The sequence below is a fragment of the Sardina pilchardus genome, chromosome 20, assembly GCF_963854185.1.
Source record: "Sardina pilchardus chromosome 20, fSarPil1.1, whole genome shotgun sequence".
NCBI classification, from domain to species: Eukaryota; Metazoa; Chordata; class Actinopteri; order Clupeiformes; family Clupeidae; genus Sardina; species Sardina pilchardus.
In genome coordinates, this window is record NC_085013.1 from 17,557,510 (window position 1) to 17,578,438 (window position 20,929).

The 20,929-nt window shown below is 40.2% G+C and overlaps 3 protein-coding genes across 4 annotated transcripts; 2 read left to right on the top strand and 1 right to left on the bottom strand.

Moving 5' to 3' along the window:
• Positions 1-255: 255 nt before the first annotated feature.
• LOC134067515 (uncharacterized) lies at positions 256-2,123 on the top strand. The gene is made up of 2 exons (XM_062522817.1): positions 256-651; positions 844-2,123. Exons 1-2 carry the CDS (start codon positions 377-379, stop codon positions 1,628-1,630), a joined length of 1,062 nt encoding a protein of 353 aa, XP_062378801.1. The 5' UTR covers positions 256-376; the 3' UTR covers positions 1,631-2,123.
• A 133-nt stretch (positions 2,124-2,256) lies between these two features.
• Positions 2,257-15,082, top strand: si:dkey-33c12.4 (uncharacterized protein LOC560112 homolog). 2 transcript variants are annotated; one of them, XM_062522815.1, is made up of 20 exons: positions 2,257-2,410; positions 2,687-2,721; positions 2,974-3,046; positions 6,347-6,474; positions 6,949-7,041; positions 7,154-7,222; positions 8,071-8,208; positions 8,599-8,664; positions 8,769-8,894; positions 8,984-9,166; positions 9,497-9,605; positions 9,848-9,938; positions 10,120-10,261; positions 11,945-12,049; positions 12,163-12,253; positions 12,371-12,536; positions 13,036-13,110; positions 13,432-13,534; positions 13,894-13,994; positions 14,223-15,082. In XM_062522815.1, the coding sequence occupies exons 1-20, from the start codon at positions 2,386-2,388 to the stop codon at positions 14,335-14,337; spliced, it is 2,034 nt and encodes a 677-aa protein (XP_062378799.1). In that variant the 5' UTR covers positions 2,257-2,385; the 3' UTR covers positions 14,338-15,082. The 2 variants fall into 2 exon arrangements, with proteins under 2 accessions (XP_062378799.1, XP_062378800.1); XM_062522816.1 differs by lacking the exon at positions 8,599-8,664.
• A 1,461-nt stretch (positions 15,083-16,543) lies between these two features.
• Positions 16,544-20,904, bottom strand: LOC134067501 (polycomb group RING finger protein 1-like). Its single transcript, XM_062522795.1, has 9 exons — positions 20,782-20,904; positions 19,877-19,982; positions 19,280-19,432; positions 19,010-19,081; positions 18,297-18,402; positions 18,112-18,157; positions 17,889-17,972; positions 17,448-17,528; positions 16,544-16,764 (listed from the first exon to the last, which is right to left on the bottom strand). Exons 1-9 carry the CDS (start codon positions 20,866-20,868, stop codon positions 16,714-16,716), a joined length of 786 nt encoding a protein of 261 aa, XP_062378779.1. The 5' UTR covers positions 20,869-20,904; the 3' UTR covers positions 16,544-16,713.
• Positions 20,905-20,929: the final 25 nt, after the last annotated feature.

A 20,929-nucleotide genomic window follows, 5' to 3' on the forward strand; every position in this document is an offset into this window, starting at 1 on the left:
AAATGGTTAGGAAGAGGAAGACATCAAAAAGATGACTCTGCCTGGTGTTAGCATGATGCCATCATTGGACTTTTTCTCTCCTCTTGATGAGGAAGCGGTCTCTCAACTGCTTCAGCGAAGCCGTCCAACAACATGCCCTTTGGATCCTGTCCCGTCTACTCTCCTGCAGTCTATAGCACCCGCTATTATACCGGCAGTCACACATGTATTTAATACTTCACTCAGTTCTGGAATAGTTCCTTCTTCTTTTAAACAGGCAAGAATTACGCCTTTGCTGAAGAAAAGTACACTTAATTCAACTGATGTGAAGAACTACAGACCTGTCTCCCTTCTTCCTTTCTTGTCAAAGGTTTTGGAGAAAGTGGTCTTCAAGCAAATGTGTGACTTCCTCTATCAGAATAACCTACTAGACCCTATACAGTCTGGTTTCAAGAGTGGTCATTCTACTGAAACTGCTCTTCTATCTGTGACTGAAGCATTGAGAGTGGCTAAGTTCTCTGCTCAGTCATCAGTGTTAATTCTGTTAGATTTATCTGCAGCCTTTGATACGGTTAACCATGACATTCTCCTTTCTACACTATATGAACTGGGAATTTCTGGGAAAGCTCTTGACTGGTTCAAGTCTTACCTTAAAGGGCGTTCTTTTAGCGTGTCTTGGCAGGGACAGATATCAAAGTCTCATGACCTCACTACAGGAGTCCCCCAAGGATCAGTATTAGGCCCCCTCCTTTTCTCTATTTACACCACTTCTTTAGGTGGGATTATTCGCTCTCATGGATTTGAATATCATTGCTATGCGGACGACACTCAACTTTTCCTATCCTTCCCACCTGAGGACTCTAGTGTTTCCCATCGGATCTCTGCATGCCTGAAGGACATTTCAATCTGGATGAAGGATCAGCACCTTCAGCTTAATCTTTCCAAAACTGAGCTCTTGGTGTTTCCAGCAAAAACAGCTATTCCCCAACAGATCAATATCCAGCTTGATTCATCCGCACTGACTCCAACCAGATCGGCACGTAACTTGGGTGTCATAATTGATGACCAACTTACTTTCTCTGAGCATGTTGCCTCAATTGCAAAGTCATGTCGGTATACCCTGTACAACATTAGGAAGATCAGACCTTATCTGACACAAGATTCCACTCAGCTTCTTGTACAGGCAATGGTTATCTCCAAGCTGGACTACTGTAATTCTCTGTTAGCTGGCCTACCTGCTTGTGTATTAAGACCACTACAGTTGATTCAGAATGCTGCAGCACGACTGGTCTTCAATCAGCCAAAGAGGACACATGTAACCCCTCTCCTAGTTACTCTCCACTGGCTCCCTATAGTAGCCAGAATTAAATTTAAATCTCTCACTCTGGCCTATAGGACACTGACTGGATCTGCTCCCAGCTACTTCAGTTCTTTAATCACGATGTACATTCCCAACCGCCCATTGCGATCTTCTGAGGAGCGTCTGTTATGTCGACCAACCATACATGCTAGGTCAAATTGTAGATCCTATTCTTCAGTGGTTCCGTGTTGGTGGAATGAGTTGCCCAGTGCTCTCCGTTCCAGCAACAGCTTTGGATCTTTTAAGAGGGGTCTTAAGGCATATTTATTTAATATGCACTTAGTCCTTTGAGTTTGTGATGTGTTATGGTTTGTATAATAGTATTGTTTTGTTATAATTTGTCTATTGATAGAATTTGAAATTTATTTTGCTATTGTCCTTAAATTTAGCCATACCATGCTTTAGTTATTATTATTATATATAATTAACTGAGTGACTTATTTGATTGCTATTCTCATTTCACTGTTTTATTTCTCATTAGGTTAGTGCTTAAAATTATTGTTTTACTGATAATATTACTATTCTCCCTAGTTTGTAATTGTTCACTGTTAATTTAATTTGTATTGTTATTTATTTGTATGTCGCTTTGGACAAAGGCGTCTGCTAAATAACCATAGCCATAGCCATAGCCATAGCCAAAAGCCCAAATTGAACAGACAAATAGATGAATTTATATGGCCGCCTTTTAAGTCTGACATATTCTTCTCCAGATGAATAGTGTCCATTTCAACCTAGGCCCGTTTCACTTTTTCAAGTTGTTAAAGCATTTTTCAAAATGTAGCTGCTAGTGGGTGGAGTGAGCTGGGGCTTTGGTGGAGGTGGAGTTGAGCACCCAAAAGCCACCAAAAAAAGCCTGAAAAAACCACAATCCATTGAGGCGGGGATGCGCATGCGCAGTACACTGCATACCATGAAAAAGGCGAAGGGAAGAGGAAGGAGGTAGATTGATCGAAGCAAGAGTGAGGTGGTGTACTTTTTTTCGCAGTCTCACAGTGGACGTGTGAAGTGCTTTTTCTAAACTAATATTGGAACATACGAATGCAACAATGTCTTCAACTGGATGGCCTCAAGGTAAAATTACTATGAATTACCGTCAAGGAAAATACTGTCTTTCTTTGTTTACCAACGTTGCTGTTAAACCAGTTTGTTCCGAAGTTTGTTCATGTCGGACTTGATGCGTTGTGCTAGGTAGTTAGCTTGCTAACAAATGCGAATGGCGCAGGTATGTGCCGTTTCTTCTCTCCATGAGTGACAGGGCTATATGTAGATTAACATGGCAAGAACTGTGAATATGCTGTGGTGTCAAGATGTGAGCGACTGTATTAAGTTACGTTGTTTCTCCTGCAGATCTTCTGATGGGTACGCAAGTCATGCATACACATGTAAGTAACGTGTGTCTTTGTGTTTAGATGTGATCACGCATGTTCAAGACATGCATTTTACTAACTAAACAAATGATCTCCATTTCGTCTCAGTATTGTGGACTATTGGCCTCTTTCGCATTCATAGTTGGGTGGAAATGTAGCTCAACATTGGTCATGAAACGCACACTTATTTAAATATATTTTTGTCAGTAAAATATTCTGTTTATTATGGAAGATGTTTCTAACGCTAATCTCATGTTCTTATTTAAGGAGACATTCGTGGATATGCTCCATGGAAGAAGACCATTCATTTTGAAGGACGCTTTGGGCTGCTTAGATTTTGGTAAGGCAGTCTTCATGCCAGGTCATGTTTGTACATGTATGCGCTCGACGCTGGCTTGTTATTGGAATTGCTGTTGTTTGACACTGCAGATACATTCAGTTGACCCTGAATGAACTAAATGGATAGGTGGGCAACTACTGAAAATGTGCTTTTAACGTGTTGGATTGGAATATTGGCTAGTGTGTAAATCTGTTGTGTGATTGAGTCATAATCACAGTTGGAAAATGTTCCCACTCCAATATAGACCGCAGGATTACCGAATTGGGCCTATTGGGCCCAAACCTAGGGGCTCAAGGGTTCAGGGGGCCTTGAAGCCCCAAGACTCTGCATGGAGTTGCTAGCCAGCTTACTAATGTTCTCCACCACTGATATCTGAATGGGGCACCTCAGTCAAATAACTTGGGTTACCCGTTACCGGTATCTCCCATTTGAAATGCTACCCTATCCACTCTATCATATGCCAGTTGCTGCCATGGTCACAGACGATGTTTATGTGACCAATCATGTTAGACATGATTTTAACAGTACAAAATAATGGCAAAATGACCCTGACTATTTGAAGTATAGATTCACTTATGTTGAGGACAATAAGGTACAGAAGCACCAGTGTGTGGTGTGCAGAGAATAGCTGGCACATGAGACCATGAAAACAGCTAAATTGATCCGCCACTCGGAAACAAAGCGCCCACTGTCAGGACTTGTCAAGTAGGCTACTTTGAACGGCAACAGGAAGTGAAGTAATTGGTATGTTATGGATTGTAACACATGATCAATTATTAAATGCTCCTAGACGTTTGATCTGATCATGTCTCTGATCATGTCAAAGTTGGTATACATGATGTTGGTTATTCTAAATTGAGAAGCTTTTTTTGATATGTTGTAATGTGCCGAAATGGTGGTATGATTAATTTGCATACCTTGCCACATAAACAAGAATTGTGTTGTGGTCAAAATTGCAAAAGACAACTGGTGTGAGACTGCAGCTTTATTCTTGATGCCAGGAGCATGTTACCCACATTAAATATTAAAGTAAAAAGCCCCCCCTCCCATTTTAGTGGTGGTATCCCCATGAGGTCACCATCATAATCACAGAGAAGGTGTCAGATTACACAGGGGTTATCTTAACATTCCTTAGTTAAAGGATCGTAACCAGATTTCACTACATGCAAGATACTAAAACACTTAATTCAATAACAAACGTATAAAAAATATCCCACAGTGTCACAGATATGCCATACATTGCCTGGCATGCTTAAAACCTCATACTTTATTCATTAATATGATATTGTTGATATTCTCATGTTTAGAATGCATATTTGCCATAGCACCACCATCTGGTAACAGATAGAATGGCTATTACACAGGTGGAATCTATGGTTCACATGTACAAAAACTCAAGAAATTTAGCATCCATATCATCGATATATTATTGTCCGATAAGTGAGAAAAAAAGATATTACTATTGTTTTGGTTACAGAATTTATTGGCCCAATAATTTGCGATGATAATTTGTGCTGTCTGGCTACATGCTACTTTAGCTTGGTTGGCTACTTCTGTCTCAAAATAATGTTAGCCGTGTGGATGCATTGCACCATTCTAACAAGATCTGCATTGAGTCTGTGCCGCCCAAAAATCCTCTCGTGAATGATGTTCCTTTTAACTTTAGCGCAGCTCTGCTTACTCCGAGCGAATTGCCTTCTTGTACTGGTCTGGCTGCATTTTACGAACAAACTCTTTGGTGGGAGTCGGTAGATAAGTAGTTCTAAGCAGTATTTTAGTATTATGTTTGCATTTTGTGCACTTTGGTGTTGTTACGTTCCAGACTGGTCATTATAAGTTTTCGACCTTCGCTTCTGCTGCTGCTATTTAAAAACATGTGTTCCCCAATTTACACTAAGATGAGCACATTTCCTGTCTTGTCCCAGTGGCTCTTAGTCTGTCCACCATGCTTGCCAGGCAAAAAGTGGTGCCTATTACAAAATGTGTTATGTGCTAGTTCATGATAAGGATATTGTCAAGTGTGTATTTTTGTGTTGGCGTAAAGATGACCATGTACGTTTTTGAAATGCTGAAATGTTTAAGCTTAAACTGTCGTTTAACTGAGGCAAATGCTTCAGAATAAGTTTGCTGGATGAAGGGTGTGACATGAGAGTTGAATGCAAGGACCTCGCAACTAGGGTGTGGCAACAAGGCTTGGGTGCAAAAGGAATTGTACACGCCTAGAATTAGTCGGAAGTTATTCATTTTATTGTCACACACCATTGATATTGCCTAACTTAACCAGGTGTGCGCCACAGGAAAAAGCCATAGTGAATTGTTGGGGATGCCCCAATACATTGGCCCAACAACGGTATCGGCTTTGTTGACTGATGGCGGCTATCAGTATATTCATCAATAGTTAATGGCAAGGGCTATAATAATTAATCGTGTAGTTTGCGAGTCTGTCCATGGTTAATTTAGTCACATCTAGGATTTTTACATTCATGTTGTCATCCTTGTGTGAAAGACGGTGAAGGTCGCCTCACAGGATTGTTGTGTCCACCATGAACATGGCATGCTCACCAATCAGAAGCGGCGAGATTTGGAATATTGAATTAATTCTCTCTCGCTTAAAAAGGAACTGAGCCTACCTTAACCTACTCCCTTTTGTCAAGTTGAATAGAGAAAATGAAATTACAGTAGTGAGCTACGAAAGGATATGATGAATACTTAAGCTAATGTTGTGGGTTCACAAATGGCAATTACTCGTCCACAAAACTTCTATCCAGACAAGACACTGGCAGTGTTTTGGTTAGACTGAACAGTGAAGCAACCTTGACATACTTCAACTAACCGTGTAGATGCAGTGCTTACCATCCGTACCAAACACTGGTGATGTTTTGGTTGGAATGAACAGTAAAGCGACCTTGACATGCTGTACTTCAACAAACCGTGTAGATGCTGTGCTTGCCATCCACAGTGAAGATTGCAAGGAGGGGAGGCCATCTTCATTAACTAGAATAATAAGACAAGCAAATGGTGTGCCTCCTTTTTTTCCCTCTCCTCTTTTTTGCTCTTGCAAAAGGTAGGTCTGCTGTTCCTGCATGTGATTTCACACCTTCATTGTACAAACAGCAAGTCCATCAGACTGATATGCGTGCTCCAACTGTGGAAGGGTATTCAATCATCGTAGGTCAAAGAGCAGCAACAGGAGGGCCTAGACCTGGAAGTGTTAAGGGCGTAAAAACCCAGAACTTGGGTGTGTTTTGGAGAGGAGGCTTTTTATGACTTTTAACACCCTTTTGTGATTCCTCGTTGCAGGAGATGAAGGAGATTGCTCTGACTCTTCAGATGACTGGAGTCCACAGAGGCCATACTGCGGTCTTAAACGGAACTTTCTGCATCGACCCGGTCATGGCACAGTAGTTACCAAACCAATCACACGAGAGGTAGGTCCTGGGTGTCAGTCGTAGTTTTCACCTATCTATACTGTGAATGGCTTCCTCTTTTGTGTGTTGTTTTTCTTTGAGGATATCAAAGTGAATGTGCTCTTCAGTTTCCTGAGATGCAAACCCCTGGTTGGTATCAGGTTTACATGTGTTAATTTAGCAGATTATTTATATATATATAAATAATAATATATATAATAAATAATAATAATAATAATAATAATAATAATAATAATAATAATATATATAATATATATAATAAATATATATAAATTTCTTTTTAAAGAAGTATAATACAAATGCTGAGTTCTGTAAAGGATTCGTGCATGATGTGAAATGGCAAATACCATCAACATTATCTACTAACACAGGGTTAAATCTTCTTTATTGCCTGTTCTCACTAGGTATTGTATGTGTTAAGATTATGTTTCGTGTCAACAATTACATTTCATAATCACGTTTGTTGTTGTTTAGGCAATAAAGAAGGCTGAAAAGACTGCAGAGGAATTAATAGAAGAAGAAGAAAGATTAAAAAAGAAGGCTGAGAAAAAAAAGCTTAAAAAAATGGTGAGTGAACATGCTCACACTTATACACCTGCATGCACACCCATCGATTTGACTCCTCAGTTCCACACTTCAGTATGTACTGATTGCATTCTCTTTATGTCCCTTCCCACAGAGGCAGAAACAGAAAAAACGACTAGAGAAGCAAGAAAAAGAAAATGCAAATAAAGCTAATGATATCCAGGTAAAGGGTTGAAATCAGCCCCCTTTTTTTCAAATGTTGTCTGATAAAGCCTTCATGTGTTTAGTTTGTAGGACATCTTACTTTACCAGTGCACTTTAAGCACTGTAGTACTGCACAATACATCAGTACTAGGAAGTTATCACAATGCCCCGAAAGGCATTTTTCGTAGGACCAATACTTTAAGACTCATCAGGTTTTTAATAAAAGTTCTGTTGAATTTGTCATCTAGGCCTATCGTTATACAAATGTCTAAGATTCTTTCAGTGATATCTTTTCAGTATTGCTATCAAGATACTTGGATATGGCACTGGGACAAATTGATCATAATTCAAGTCAGGCAGGCAGAGCAGCAAAAATAACCCCCCATAGGTTACAGAACAGAGCAGACATCAATCACAAGACATTGATAAGTCAGAAGTATGAGGAGGTGTTGTAAAAAAGGGCTTGCAGAGAAGCGGCAGGCAGAAGTAGGCTACGGCAGCCTGAATCATTTTCTGGGCAGTGAGCTGAACAATTACCAAGACAATCAGCTGGGATAGTGAAATCTTTGGTCTTTGGTTCAGACCAAAGATTTGTGACGAGACGAGCTGCGACGTTCTAAAACCTTGCAACTGCGACTAAACATGTTGAATGCTTTGCGATGGCTTGCAACTACGTGCAACATTTAATTCACACATCTGCAACTCGGTCTCGTCGCGTCTGGAATCTTTGGTGTGAATTGGGCCTTGGAGAAGCAGGAGAGACTCTGTGGCCTGCCTGAACTAACGATATGCTCCATTTTTTGATGTCATGACAACACTAATGCACAGGTTATGTTGGTCTCTGAATGCTGAATTGTTCATCTACAGGATAAAGGGGATGATGATAAGAAAAAAAATCATAATAAAAAGTCTGCTGAGTCACCCCCCGATACTGGCCATCAATGTAATTCTGATGCCAGCACTGAGGAAGAGGAGGATGATGAAGGCAGTATTTCTAGTAAAAAGGTATGGGCTGTGCTTTCTTATATTATTTTTTTACGGAATTTGCTCTGAATTGGTTGATGTATATGTTTGGAGGGTGATGAATCCAGAAGATGTGTTTTTTTTTAGAGGGGGATAGTTATTTAATGTAAGGCTATCATCATTTACCATAGTGTGCCATGATCTGCCATCTAACAAGAAGATGGACATTCCCAGCCACATTCCCCCTCTGGACAATTGCATTCCCACATAGTGTCTCTTTATTGCAAATGTACATACTGTATTTTTTTCTTTCTATGTTATTGTTGAGTGTTGTACTTTGAGAGCAAAGATTAACCGGTGTCAAATTCCTTGTTTGTTTATGCAAACCTGGCCAAAAAAGCTGATTCTGATTCTGATTCTATCTTTTGATAGCATCAGAAAAGAAAAAAGCAACTTCAAAAACAAGAAAAGAATTATGTTAAAACTATTGATGAACAGGTAAAGAGAATGGTTTTCTCTTGCTTGCATGATAAAACATTTATGAAGTGTGTCAAAATGGCATATTTTACTGACACGTCCGTCATCCACTTTTTGTTTTTCAGACTATAAAATATAATGAAGCTGTTCGTATAAAGAAAATAAAAAGTAAAAATAAGTTACATCGTGACTCGGATGGCAGCAGCGATGACGAGGACGAAGAGAAGGAGAGTCCGCAAAGTGACTTGGAGGTGAGGGGCGAGGCTTGGGCCTACACAAAGCTACAGTCGAGTGCCTTTGTGAGTCATGTCGCCTAACGTCTGTGCTGGTGTGTGTTCAGGACCTGGACATGAGCAGCTGTTTTGTGTCAAATGCCGCTGCGGCCTTTGCCAAGCGTAAGCAGGAGAAGGCTAAAGAGAAGAAGGAGAAAATGGAGAAGAAAACCGCAGACTCTGTAAAGGATTCCCAAAAACACACTACTGAAACTGCCGAACAACCGAACACTAAAGCGCACCAGAAAGAGGTGTGTCTGTATGGCTGGCTGCATGCAATGATTATGTGTGTTGTCAATTAATCTGTATATTTGTTTTATTTCATTTTTTGCCTCAATGAATCTATTAGTAGTTTGGTCTAAAACGTTGATGCACTTATGAAATGTTGCATCAATGTTTTCCAAAGCCCAAGATGGTGTCTTCAAATGTCTTGTCTTAGTCCCTTCTTCCACTTCATAGTTGACAAATAATACATTGAGCAATGAATTGTTGCTGCTCTCTCTGTGCTGACACATTTTCAAAATCACGATGTGCAACTTGAGTGACTGACGCTATTTGTGTGTGCCTGTGTGTGTACGTAGGTCATTCAGGTCGTACCACAGGTCATACCACAGTCCACACCGAATCCCGTAAATGCAGACTCAGACAGGAGTGCTACTGATCTCATTGCAAGGAGTATGGAACTGGCATGTAAGTCTCTCTCTCTCTCTCTCTCCTTCCTCTTTGTGTGTCTGTGACATCATCAATTCAATCTTAAAGAGGAAGTCCTCTACTCTTTTCATTCATGGAAGAGTTAGGGAGGAAGTGGCGCACTCCGAGTGTGATGTGGAGCTAAACTTTGCACATTCGTTATGTGCTATTCTGAAGTATTTAAACATTATTTATTTGTTTATGGATGAATGTAATATTTACTCTCACTCTCATCTTTCCAGACATGGGGAACCAGTATGCTGCCAATGGAAATTTGGAAAGGGCTGTCAAGTATTTCACAGATGCTATTATACACAATCCAACAGAATATAAGTAAGCAAGCTGTAATAACTTTATAATATATATATATATATTTATAACTCAACTGAAAGTAATATAATTTTTTATCAGTTCTCTGTCCGCTCATTTTTTTGAGTACCAATTTTTCTTGGACCAATTGGTTTGTGTTTTCTGAACTGATAAAGTTGACATGATGTATTGGTGTGTTTCACAGGTTGTTTGGGAACCGTGCATTTTGCTTTGAGAAAATGCAGCAGTATGAAAAGTCCCTGATGGATTCTAATGTGGCTTTATCAATGAATCCTCAATGGATCAAAGGGTTGTACCGTAAGGGCAGGGCCCTCACTGGCTTAAAGGTAGACACACACACACACACACACACACAAAGAAATGTACAGGGAAGGCGCATGCCTGGGCGCACACAATCATACATGCCTGGACACATAGTTCAGACTGTGTAGGGTTTTTTGTATCGTCATATTCTGAAGGAAAGCTGGAGTTTGGAGAGGGGATATGAAGCAACTTGTCTGCAAGAATGACATTTAGAAAACCAAAATAGTTGCAGAGTAAGCACAAATCGGGGCTTTTCTTAGGTGGCCTTTCACCTAGGGAGGTAGCCTTTCACCTAGGGAGGCGCCACCAGTAAGTCACACAACAAGGCCAGAGGTCATTGGAAATAATAGAATGGAGTTCTTAAGTAAGTTCACAAGAACTGGTGACTAACCTATGGAATCTATATAAGCAGTGACTCAACAAGTCAGAGAAGGTTGCTTCATGAACCAATCTTCAGATGCTGTCCGGATTGAAATTGGAAGCTCCCAGTCTTCTGTATGCTTCGTCTCTCTGAGTTTCACTGTATTTGAATCAGTGACTCAGGTTTTGCTACGACAATGGTCAGGCCAAATCTGATTTTAAGTATTTATTTTAGCAGATTGATATCAGACACTGACCTATTTCTGCCCTCTTAACTGTATGTCACTTAACATTCCTTTCTATACAAACCAGGATGGCGGATTCATAAACACCTATCCCATAGGGTATCTAAATTATCTTTGTACCAAAAGTGACAATGTACAGTGGCTCCAAGTACTGTGAACAGTGTTGTAAGGCTCCACGTACAAAACTGATACTGATCATTCTTTTCCCTTGTGAGTTTCTTATGAATAGTTCACCACTGATCTGAGCCAATGTGCTGATTATATTACCTAGTGAGTTAGGGGTCTCGGAGGATAAAAGTGAATTCCGAATGTGGTTTTCAACGCACCACTACATTTTGATGTCCATCGTGGCACCTTGATGGACCAAGTGAGTGGGCGGAAATGGGGCCCATGCCAGCCCAGTTCCAAACTCCGAGCATAGTAAACAAAATATTATTTAGAGCCAAACCAGATTTTGGCCTCCTCTACCTACTTTTCACTACTGAAAAATGTAAGGTTCATCAATTAGATATTGAATGATTAAGACAGAATTCTAAAAATCACATTTTGCATGATTTTGGTTGTTCAGCCATGACTCCTGCTTACTCACACTCATGACATTACATTTAGCAGACACTTTTTGTCCGAATTGACTTACATGTCAACAATATTACAAGGGGGCTACACTGTCCCTGTCTACTACGCTACCACTGCCCCACACTGACACGGACACATCTCAAGCCCTGTATTTATCAAGATAGAACACTCACATGTGCCATGTCACTCTGTCAGTATTTTCCCACGATTCCACTCGTGTCACATTCCGTCCATTCCACAATCAGGTGCGTCCACTGGAGTCATGTTGCATGAATGTACTTCATTCGATGCGCTGTGAGGTGATGAAGTAATGCTCTCGGTCCACACACAGTATGATGGACAATTGAGTCATATTTCCCGTTCAAAATATCACCACACAATGTGAGTGAAGGAAACGGTGCAATCGACAAAACTTCTGCGCAAAATATTGTGCCACAGAGACACAACTGTGTCCTGTCACACCCAGTTAGTACATTGAAAACCATCATGTAAACTGATTTTATCCTTTGTTTTTGTTTGTTGCAGAGGTATACGGAGGCCGTGGCTGTGTACAAGGAAGTGTTGACACTAGATAAAAGCTGCACAGATGCGGCCCTAGAGCTCATGAAAGTCCAGATCTTTCAGCTCATGGTGAGTGTGTGTGTGTGTGTGTGTGTGTGTGTGTTTTATAAATTGTGCCATAACATCCTTTTTTTTTTTGATTGTGGTGTCTGTTGGACAAATGTATTGTATGTTGTTTGCAGGAAATGGGCTTCACAAAAGAGCAGAGCACCAATGCCATGGTCATCTATGGTAGTGTAGAAAAAGCTTTAGGCGCTCTATCTGGGTTACGAGGTAAGAGTTGGTCTATCCCTCTTCTGTCTCTGTCTTTGAATGTCTGTGGTATTATATATAGAATATCTCATTTTCTGTCTTTCCTTTTGATCATTGTCTTTAATCTCTATAATGCAGGTTCTTTGATTCCCACCAAGCCCTCTGCACAGGAGGAGTGGGTGCAAGTAGAAAAGCGCTCCCAGTCTCCTAAACCTATTTCCCAGGCGGTCCCTCAAGTCCAGCAGCCAGTCCCACACATCCAGCCCCACCCTCCAGCTTCATTTCAACACAAACTTATTAAACCGTAAGAACTAGTGTATTACCCACAGGACACCTGTTTGCATGCACTAATGTACACCTACATATGGCTCACGACCCTTACATAATAATAATAATAATAATAATACATTTTATTTAAAGCGCCTTTCAAGACACCCAAGGTCACTTTACAGGGTTGCAAAATCATCACATAGAAATAAAAAAAAAAGAAAAGAAAAATGTTAAATGTTAAAGTCAGTTAGTCATTCCATAAGCTTTTTTGAAGAAATATGTTTTCAGTCTACTTTTAAAGACAGTGATTGAGTCAGAGTGTCTGATGTAGTCTGGCAATGAATTCCATAGCTTGGGGGCGATGTAGCTGAAAGCCCTCTCTCCCAGAGTGCAGAATACATGAACTTGAGTTGCATTTTGGATACAGATTAATTTAGTAAAAAATGTATGTGTGCATGTTTGTGCATATAGTGAAATAAGTTAACACAAAAAATACAGATCTGATTTTGATTCTTTTTCTTATGTCGTTACAGGGAACTTTTCCCAGTCTGGGTTGGTTGTCCAATGCCAACCTTAACAGAAGCTTTTATATATGATTTGTTCAACAAGTAAGTATCTTGCAGTGTTTTTGTATGTTTAAATGCACCTAAAGTTAGTCTGCACTTGTGGTCCCACCCTGTTTTTGTCCCATACACACAATCCCAGCCAATCAACACAGAGCTTCAGGAGCTCACAAGTGGGGTGCAGTTTGATTGACCATTGAGCTGAAATTCAGCCTTGTGTGAAACCGAAACTTTTAGTCACAGACTTTGACTTGAAGACTGTTTGATTATTACTGCATGAAACATTTAACGGCACCCATTACAGTCTTGTAGGTGTTTCTTGAATGCATGAGTTTCACCAGCTATGTATGATTGTGCTTCCCTCAGAATTGGCCCTGTTCACAGTTTGAAGATTTTGAGAAACAAAGGCTGTGCATTTGTGAATTACATCCGTAAAGAAGACAGTGAAGAGGCCATTAAGAAGCTGCATGTATGTATTATTATTATTATTATTATTTATTATTATTATTATTATTCACAGTAAACCCAGTTCAGTCAAGTAGACATTTGCTGCCATACATACACTAACTACATGGAGTTGCCATTCAGACTTTCACTAATACTAGTCTTAATCCATGTATGGGGAAATTGGACAATACATAATTTCAATGATTTTCAGAGTTGAACATATAATCTGCAGTATTTTCAAATAGCAAATGCTTAACATTGCCTCTACTGCTTTATTTGGGAAAGGTGTTGTATGATTAGGTGTTAAATATATTCCCATCGACAATAGACATGACCTGACCATAATTCATTGCGGCATTAAGTGTGTGTTTGTGTTTGCAGGGTTATATAGTAGCTTCAGGAATACCTCTCCTAGTACGCTATCCTGATCGAATACATCCACACTTGGGGGTATCTAAAGCTGCTGCTGTGGAGCACAATGAGTGAGTCTCTTGCCCCTCCCCTGTTGTCCTGTCGTTCTTCCCGTACCATTCTATATCTCTTAACTTCTGTTTATTAATTAAATGGAACATCAATTATTATTATTATCTTTTTGCTTTTGGTCATTAAAATAATTTTGTTTTTGGTTATTAAAATGCACCAGTTATCTAAATCTAGACTTTTTAATCAAACAGTGTATCCTTACATTTTTCTTCTCTCCCTCTCCCCAGTAAACTCCCAGATGAGTGTCATTTTTGGAGAACTATAGGCTGCATCAAGAACCAAAACTGCCCCTACAGACATGTCCCGGAAAACAAGGGCATTGACCGCAACAAAGTTAAATAGCCCAATGATTGCACAGTCGTAGTATGCGTTCCCAAGGGAATAATAATCTATGTACCCTTGCTGAACATACACTATATTCCTTGCTGCACTCATTCATACAAATGCTTGTGTAGAGATACATTAACCTGTACGTTTATATCAAACTGTTGAACAGACAATCATGCTTTCTGTCTTTCTGACACACACACACACACACACACACACACACGCACACAGCTACTGTACTCATGCCCTGTTCCACTCACTGTGACAGTGCACTTGTTATCATCTCTTGGTTTTTGGGTGTGAAGGCTGCCTGTCTAAAGATCACTGTTCTCACTGGCTATGGCCCAGGTCATCTCTTCAATTGTGTGCGCTGCTTCAGAGCTTTGGCCAGTGGAGTTGCAAACCTCTCTTGTTGGTTAATGAATCATTCCCACCACTGTGTTGAATGAAGCAAGTTTTCTTTTTAGGGCCTCTATTTTTTTTATCAATAGCCCATTATAAACAGTGTAACTAATTCCAGCTAGTTTTAGTCAGTGTTTAATTGGAAGGCCCTGGTATTATGTTGGATGTTGAACATGTCTAATAAAAAAGGGAATTGACAGCAACTCCCATGAAGTTTGGTTTGTGCCAAAATGTATTGTCTTTTTAATGCATTCTTTTGTTCATGAAAAGTTTTAAAAGGAATCCCCAATCCTATTTTAATTTGGAATTTTATTAATGCTGTTGCCTTTTTCTTTTAAATTAAACCTGTTTACTAAAATCTTTGGTGTATAGCGTTTTTAATGCATATAAATCTAAGCATTTTTTAATATTTCGGAATACTACAATAGTAATTCTAGGATGGTCAACTCTCGGTCAGTTTTTATGTGTGTAGTTATACAGTTTTTGTTAAGCAGGGTATTTGCGCATTCTCAATGTGTACAAATTGGATGACTTGAAAAGATCAGACTTCTTGAGGACAAACTAATTAGATGAATGGGAAGTCACTGCACTTCCTTCAGCATAGCATTTTACAGAAACACACATCAGTGAGCAGTTTGGGTAGGGCTCACACACACACATTCACATTTTTCCTAAAAGTCTATAGCGTTGCCTGTACAAAAATAGGACTGCTTTTCAAATAGAGGCTTTTTATTACAGACTAAATAACCATGAGCAGCTCCCTGGTGTATTAACTTTAGGACACTTTTCATTTTTTTCAGGCTGACTGCTGTTCTTAAATGTGCAGTTACACAAAGGGTGTTAATAATTTTGAATAACTTTTATGGCACTTCTTCAAGGCTGCCTTCAAAATGTCTGCATTCTTAACCACAGGAAACTCACTGAAGAAGCTTAAAAAAAAGATTTTAAGGTTTCCTCTAATGGCCATTTCATTGGTGCCGTTAATGTGTGCAATCAGTACTTTTTGTTCCTATATAGAACATTCTATATCTAACATTATGATATAAATTAAAATATCTCACATTATTTATAACAAATAAGATCAACTTGACATACCAGTTATTTTACATTCTTCTTGATTCTTTGTTTTCCTAACTCTGCCGCCACCTGCACTGGTGTCCGAGGTTGTATTGAGAGCAATATTTAGCAATATATATACACTTTTCCTTTGTCGCATGTTAATCCAGCAAATAACAGTGTCCACAGACAATGTAGAGTATCATGATTTTATGAACGTTTGATGTATTGCGACATTGAAGCAAGTCGTGGCCTACTGGTTAGGGCTTCGAGCTTGTGACCGGAGGGTTGCCGGTTCGATCCCCGACCAGTCCACGGCTGAAGTGCACTTGAGCAAGGCACCTAACCCCTTACTGCTCCCCGAGCGCCGCTGGTTGGGCATGGCAGCTCACTGCTCTGGGTTAGTGTGTGATTCACCTCACTGTGTGTTCACTGTGTGCTGTGTGTGTTCACTAATTCGGTTAAATTGGGTTAAATGCAGAGAAACGAATTTCCCTCACGGGATCAAAAAAGTATATATTCTATTCTAAATCTTTAGTTTCTTATGTCTTATTCCATTGTACATAGTGTTGCTTTAATAATGGAACGTCGAAAACGGAGCGCGTCGCACTCATGTTGGCGCCGGTGTCCAGTCCACACCATTTTCAGCTGTACAGCTGGGGCCTAAATGCATGCTGCCTGTAACACACGGCTTCCACTTGCATTGCTCTGTAGGAAAAGGTCATATGTGGCCCCCCGATGATCACACCACACAAGCCACGAGTCATTTTACATGATCATTTTTTTATTATTATTTTTATCTTAAAAATATACATATTAAAATGCACAAAAATTGGCATCTGTGTGTGACAATAGTAAAATAGAGATGTGTGTGCCCTATAAACAGTTTCCAGCTGAGAGTCTCTGGACAATGCTGGAGGTCATCCGTCGGCTTCATCTGCCTCTCTTCTCTCTGATGACGTACTGGAGGACCAACGGCTGAGGCTGGAAACGAGAGATAGAAAAAGAGAGTGTGAGAGCCGTGATAGGTCACGGCAACTTTGAATGTCTTAGTAGCTCCCTGCTGAAAAGATTCGGAAAGACTGCAGCTTTCTGCGTTGGGACTGCTAGACTTGTCTCGTTGCAAAGGACTTGTGGTACTGGCTGTGGCCGCGATCGGAAAAAGCAGCTTTTGCTTTGGTCGTGAGTTACGACCACGAGTGTTTTCACTGAACATCTTGGACAGGATTCAGTTCAGTGGGACCAGTTCAATTATTTCAGCTTAACCAGCAGAAGATGTGCTGTAATTTACGACTGTGAGGTTTTTTTAACACGTCTTGGATGTGAGTGTTCTCTTTCTTCTCCGGTCGTGTAGATGGCAGGGTAATGACACTGATTTACTGCTTTGGGGAAGGGGCACGTTAGATAACATCATGCAATTTGCAATTACTATCACGCAGGCCTTCACATCAGAGTTGACACAGCGTGTCAACACTAACATGAGCACAGCTTTGCACAACACTTCTTACTGCACACTAAGTAGTGTTCTGCTGACCTTACATGTTTTTACTGTCTATAATGCTTCCAGGAATGTGACATTTTGACTGTTCTCACTCAGTGTGTGTGTGTGTGTGCATACGTGTGTGTGGGTGGTTTTTGAGCCAATGCCAGCTGTGGTCACACAATACCTTGCCAAACCAGTGAGAGAGCCAGAGTTGCCTCATGGTCATGTGATCAGGAAGAGACTTGTCATTAAATAACATCTGCACCTGTAAACAACAACAAACGGGTTTTCATGAGCAGTTGCACACCAAACTTCAAAGGCTTTTTGAGTTCCTATCATCACCATCTCTCTCTGAGGTCTCTTGTAAATCTGTGAATAATCCATTCTGAAACAATTTGTGAATAATCATTTTACAGTTCTTCCTAATAACGTAATTTTAACAACAAAGATTTCTTTTCAGTCTGTTGAACTCGTTTTTTTACCCCCAACATGTACTGACATTTTAATAACAAGATGTTATGTGACTGTGTTGCAAAATTACTGCCTTCACACATTAACAATTGTTTAATCATTTGTGACTAAATGTAATTGATCCTGAGGTCTAGAAAGCCTTCTGTGCACAGACCTGCTGTTTTTCCAGGTTAAGTCTCCGACACAGGACTCTCCTGAGGTGCTGAACTTCTGTCCTCGCTGGACAACGCACAAACTTCTACACAAACACACACACACACACACACAACACACAAGATTATACTTCACGCAAATACTTCCAATCCTTGAACATCAAAAGAGAATAATTATCTGAGGCGTGTGGATTAATAAGTAGGCTGCTGAGATAAAAGCTCTACCTGCTGTGCCAACTTAATCTTGTCTTTTGAAACCAATGATAGGGAACTAGAAGGGAAATGGAGACACACACATCAGTAAAGTAAACAGTTTCCAACATTGTTGTAAAAGCAGACGCAGAAGTTTTAAAAACAAATGTCAAGCACGAGTGGAAGAAGGAGGAAGAAGAGCAAGGGTGAAAGGTTACCTTCGCCTTTCAAGACACAGAGACACCTGCTCGTCGTATCTGTAAAAGTGGGCTTTTGATTGGTCAAAGCTGCCCAGTGTCATGCCGCCGTTATCAGTAATGCCATCTGCAGAGACCAGAGACAATTGCAGTGGGATGTTATTTCCAGTGTGGATTTTATTAAATACATTTTAAATATAATTTTTATTTAGCATTTTATGGTCATTCTGGTGTATATGGGCAGTTGTATGGGGACACTTCAAAACATGGGGGTGAGGGGGGTCCTTCTCAAACATAGAAACATACCAGGGCAGTCTATGCTCTGTTGTTTTTTTAAAATATATATATATTTCTTTTTTTTTAAAAATTAAAAAACACAAAAAATACTTTTACCATATGGTTTGCAGAGCAGTACATGGTACACAGACCAAGTTGTCAAAGAAGAATGATCTTAAATGCTTATAGGAAATCCAGACTATTTAACTGTATTGTCTGGAGTAGACATCGATTTAAATGACTGTACCCATTATATGTGGCGGAGAAAGTGCAACGTTAGGCAAAGAGCTCAAATGAAATATAGGTAATTCAATAATTGTGGGAAATCATTTTGGCAATTTAATAGCATGAATAAAATCCTAGGAGCAAAAGCATCAGTCGATGCAAAACTGCTCCCACACACTGCACAATAGCTTTAGCTAATTCAAAATAAGGCCTTGAGTGTGTTTCTGACGTACCTCCTTTAGTTGAGTGGATGAAGCGATCCAAGCCTCGGGCTTGATAGAAAGCTTGTATTCGCTTATCTTCACCTAATCCATGTGGAAAGAAAAAAATAACGCTTTAAAAAAACCTTCTTGCCACACTTTGGGTCATGCTTTCTGAATCACCATGAAATATAGACAGTGTGGTGATAAGTTTAAATGTTCATAGCATAGTATTTAATATGCATACATCCCTCTTCAGATATTGAGTGCTAGAAGCCGTTTAGTGTATATCTCTTCACTTACTCTCCTGTAGTCCAGGGACCAGTTTGTAAACGATGTCCTGCATCACACGGTCCAGTTTGAGGTTGAGAAGTGGCTGAGTCTCGTGGATTTTTATATTGCACATGGGGCAATACTTACTGGTCTGTAGGTACTTCACTATGCAGCTCTTACAGACTAATTGGGGTGGGGGTGGGGGAATTGAGAGAGTAGACAGAAAAAAAGGAATCAACACTCTGGTCATCTGGACACATTTGCACCAAAACAGTGGAACAGAACTACCTGATGGTCATCAAAGGTTCACACTAACAATACGTTATAACCTAGGTTTTACTTTGACTTTGACATCCAAAGCTAGAGCCATCTCCTAATAATGTAAATGTAAAATGTAAATGTAAATTAGGTTTAATAGACCAAGTATACATATGATCTCCAACATCTGTAGGCTGTATTTCAATGTTGATTTATAGCCTAATTCAGCACAGATATAAAGTAATAAATTAAGCTAGTGTATCTTAAATTAAATTAGACTTACAGACCTCATGCTGTAACATCGCTGAGCTTGTATTTCACATGGACTAACAAGCCTGACCAATAACATGAAAAAAGCACTTTACTCACAGGTATGCAGGCACTCTGTGATTGTGGTAGCGTCGATGAAATATCCCGCGCACAGGTAACATACGATGTGTTCATTTAAATCCTTTATCTTCACTTTGACCTCCTCCTGTGAGAGAAGAAGAAGGGGGAAAGGCGTTACGGAGATATGCCTGCTTGGGTGCCTGCGGACTCGGAGTGATGTGCCAGCTTGGGTGAAACATGCGTAACGTTTACTCACTGAAAGTTTACTTTTATATACCACATTACTTAAACCCACAAACCATGTCCGCCAACATTCGTTTGCTAAACAACAGAGCTAGCCTGCATAATAATGTTAACCCAATTGAACGCCATAATCAATCGCATACACGAGCTCGGACCGATCCCCAGCGGAACAAGCCACTAATAATTAGGTTAATAAAACCCATGTCCGTAGAAATGTCGATAGGATTCGTATCAAACAGCCTGGTTTCAAGTTCTGTTCGAGTTTTCGCCGAAAGTTGAGTGTCGACATCTACTTTCACGAACCCCGTGTCTTCGACCAAGGAGAGAGGGCAGCACCCGCGCAAGAGGCTCGTGTGTCAGTTTAGGGTTAGCGAGGGTCTAAAAAACAATAAATACCACATATAAACGGTCGAATACTTTCGTTACCGTGTAAATATGTCTAATTTCATGTAAAGATAACAGATGTGTGCTATGAAACACATGATAAGACACCGTTCCAGTGGTTCTTTTTCTCGATCGCATTGGGGGGACGTGCGATGTCCTACACACCCTCGGCACCTCCGCGCGAGTCCGATCTGCTGTCCGTGGCTTCGCTTTACTGCCGTCCCAGTTCCCCCCCTCTGATCATGTTCGACGAAGCATTCACTATAATTTCTGTAACACATCCTCTTCGGTTATACGGTCTGAAATGATAAACTCACCTCATTTCTTAAAGGGTCAAGTTCATAGACCGATTGAAGCTGGTTCCTCAGGCGCATCGGTAACGCCATCGGCTCCTGTACCGCCATCTTTAGCTGAACTCGTTTCCGGATTAGAATAGCGTGTTGTCATAACAACCTACGATAACTG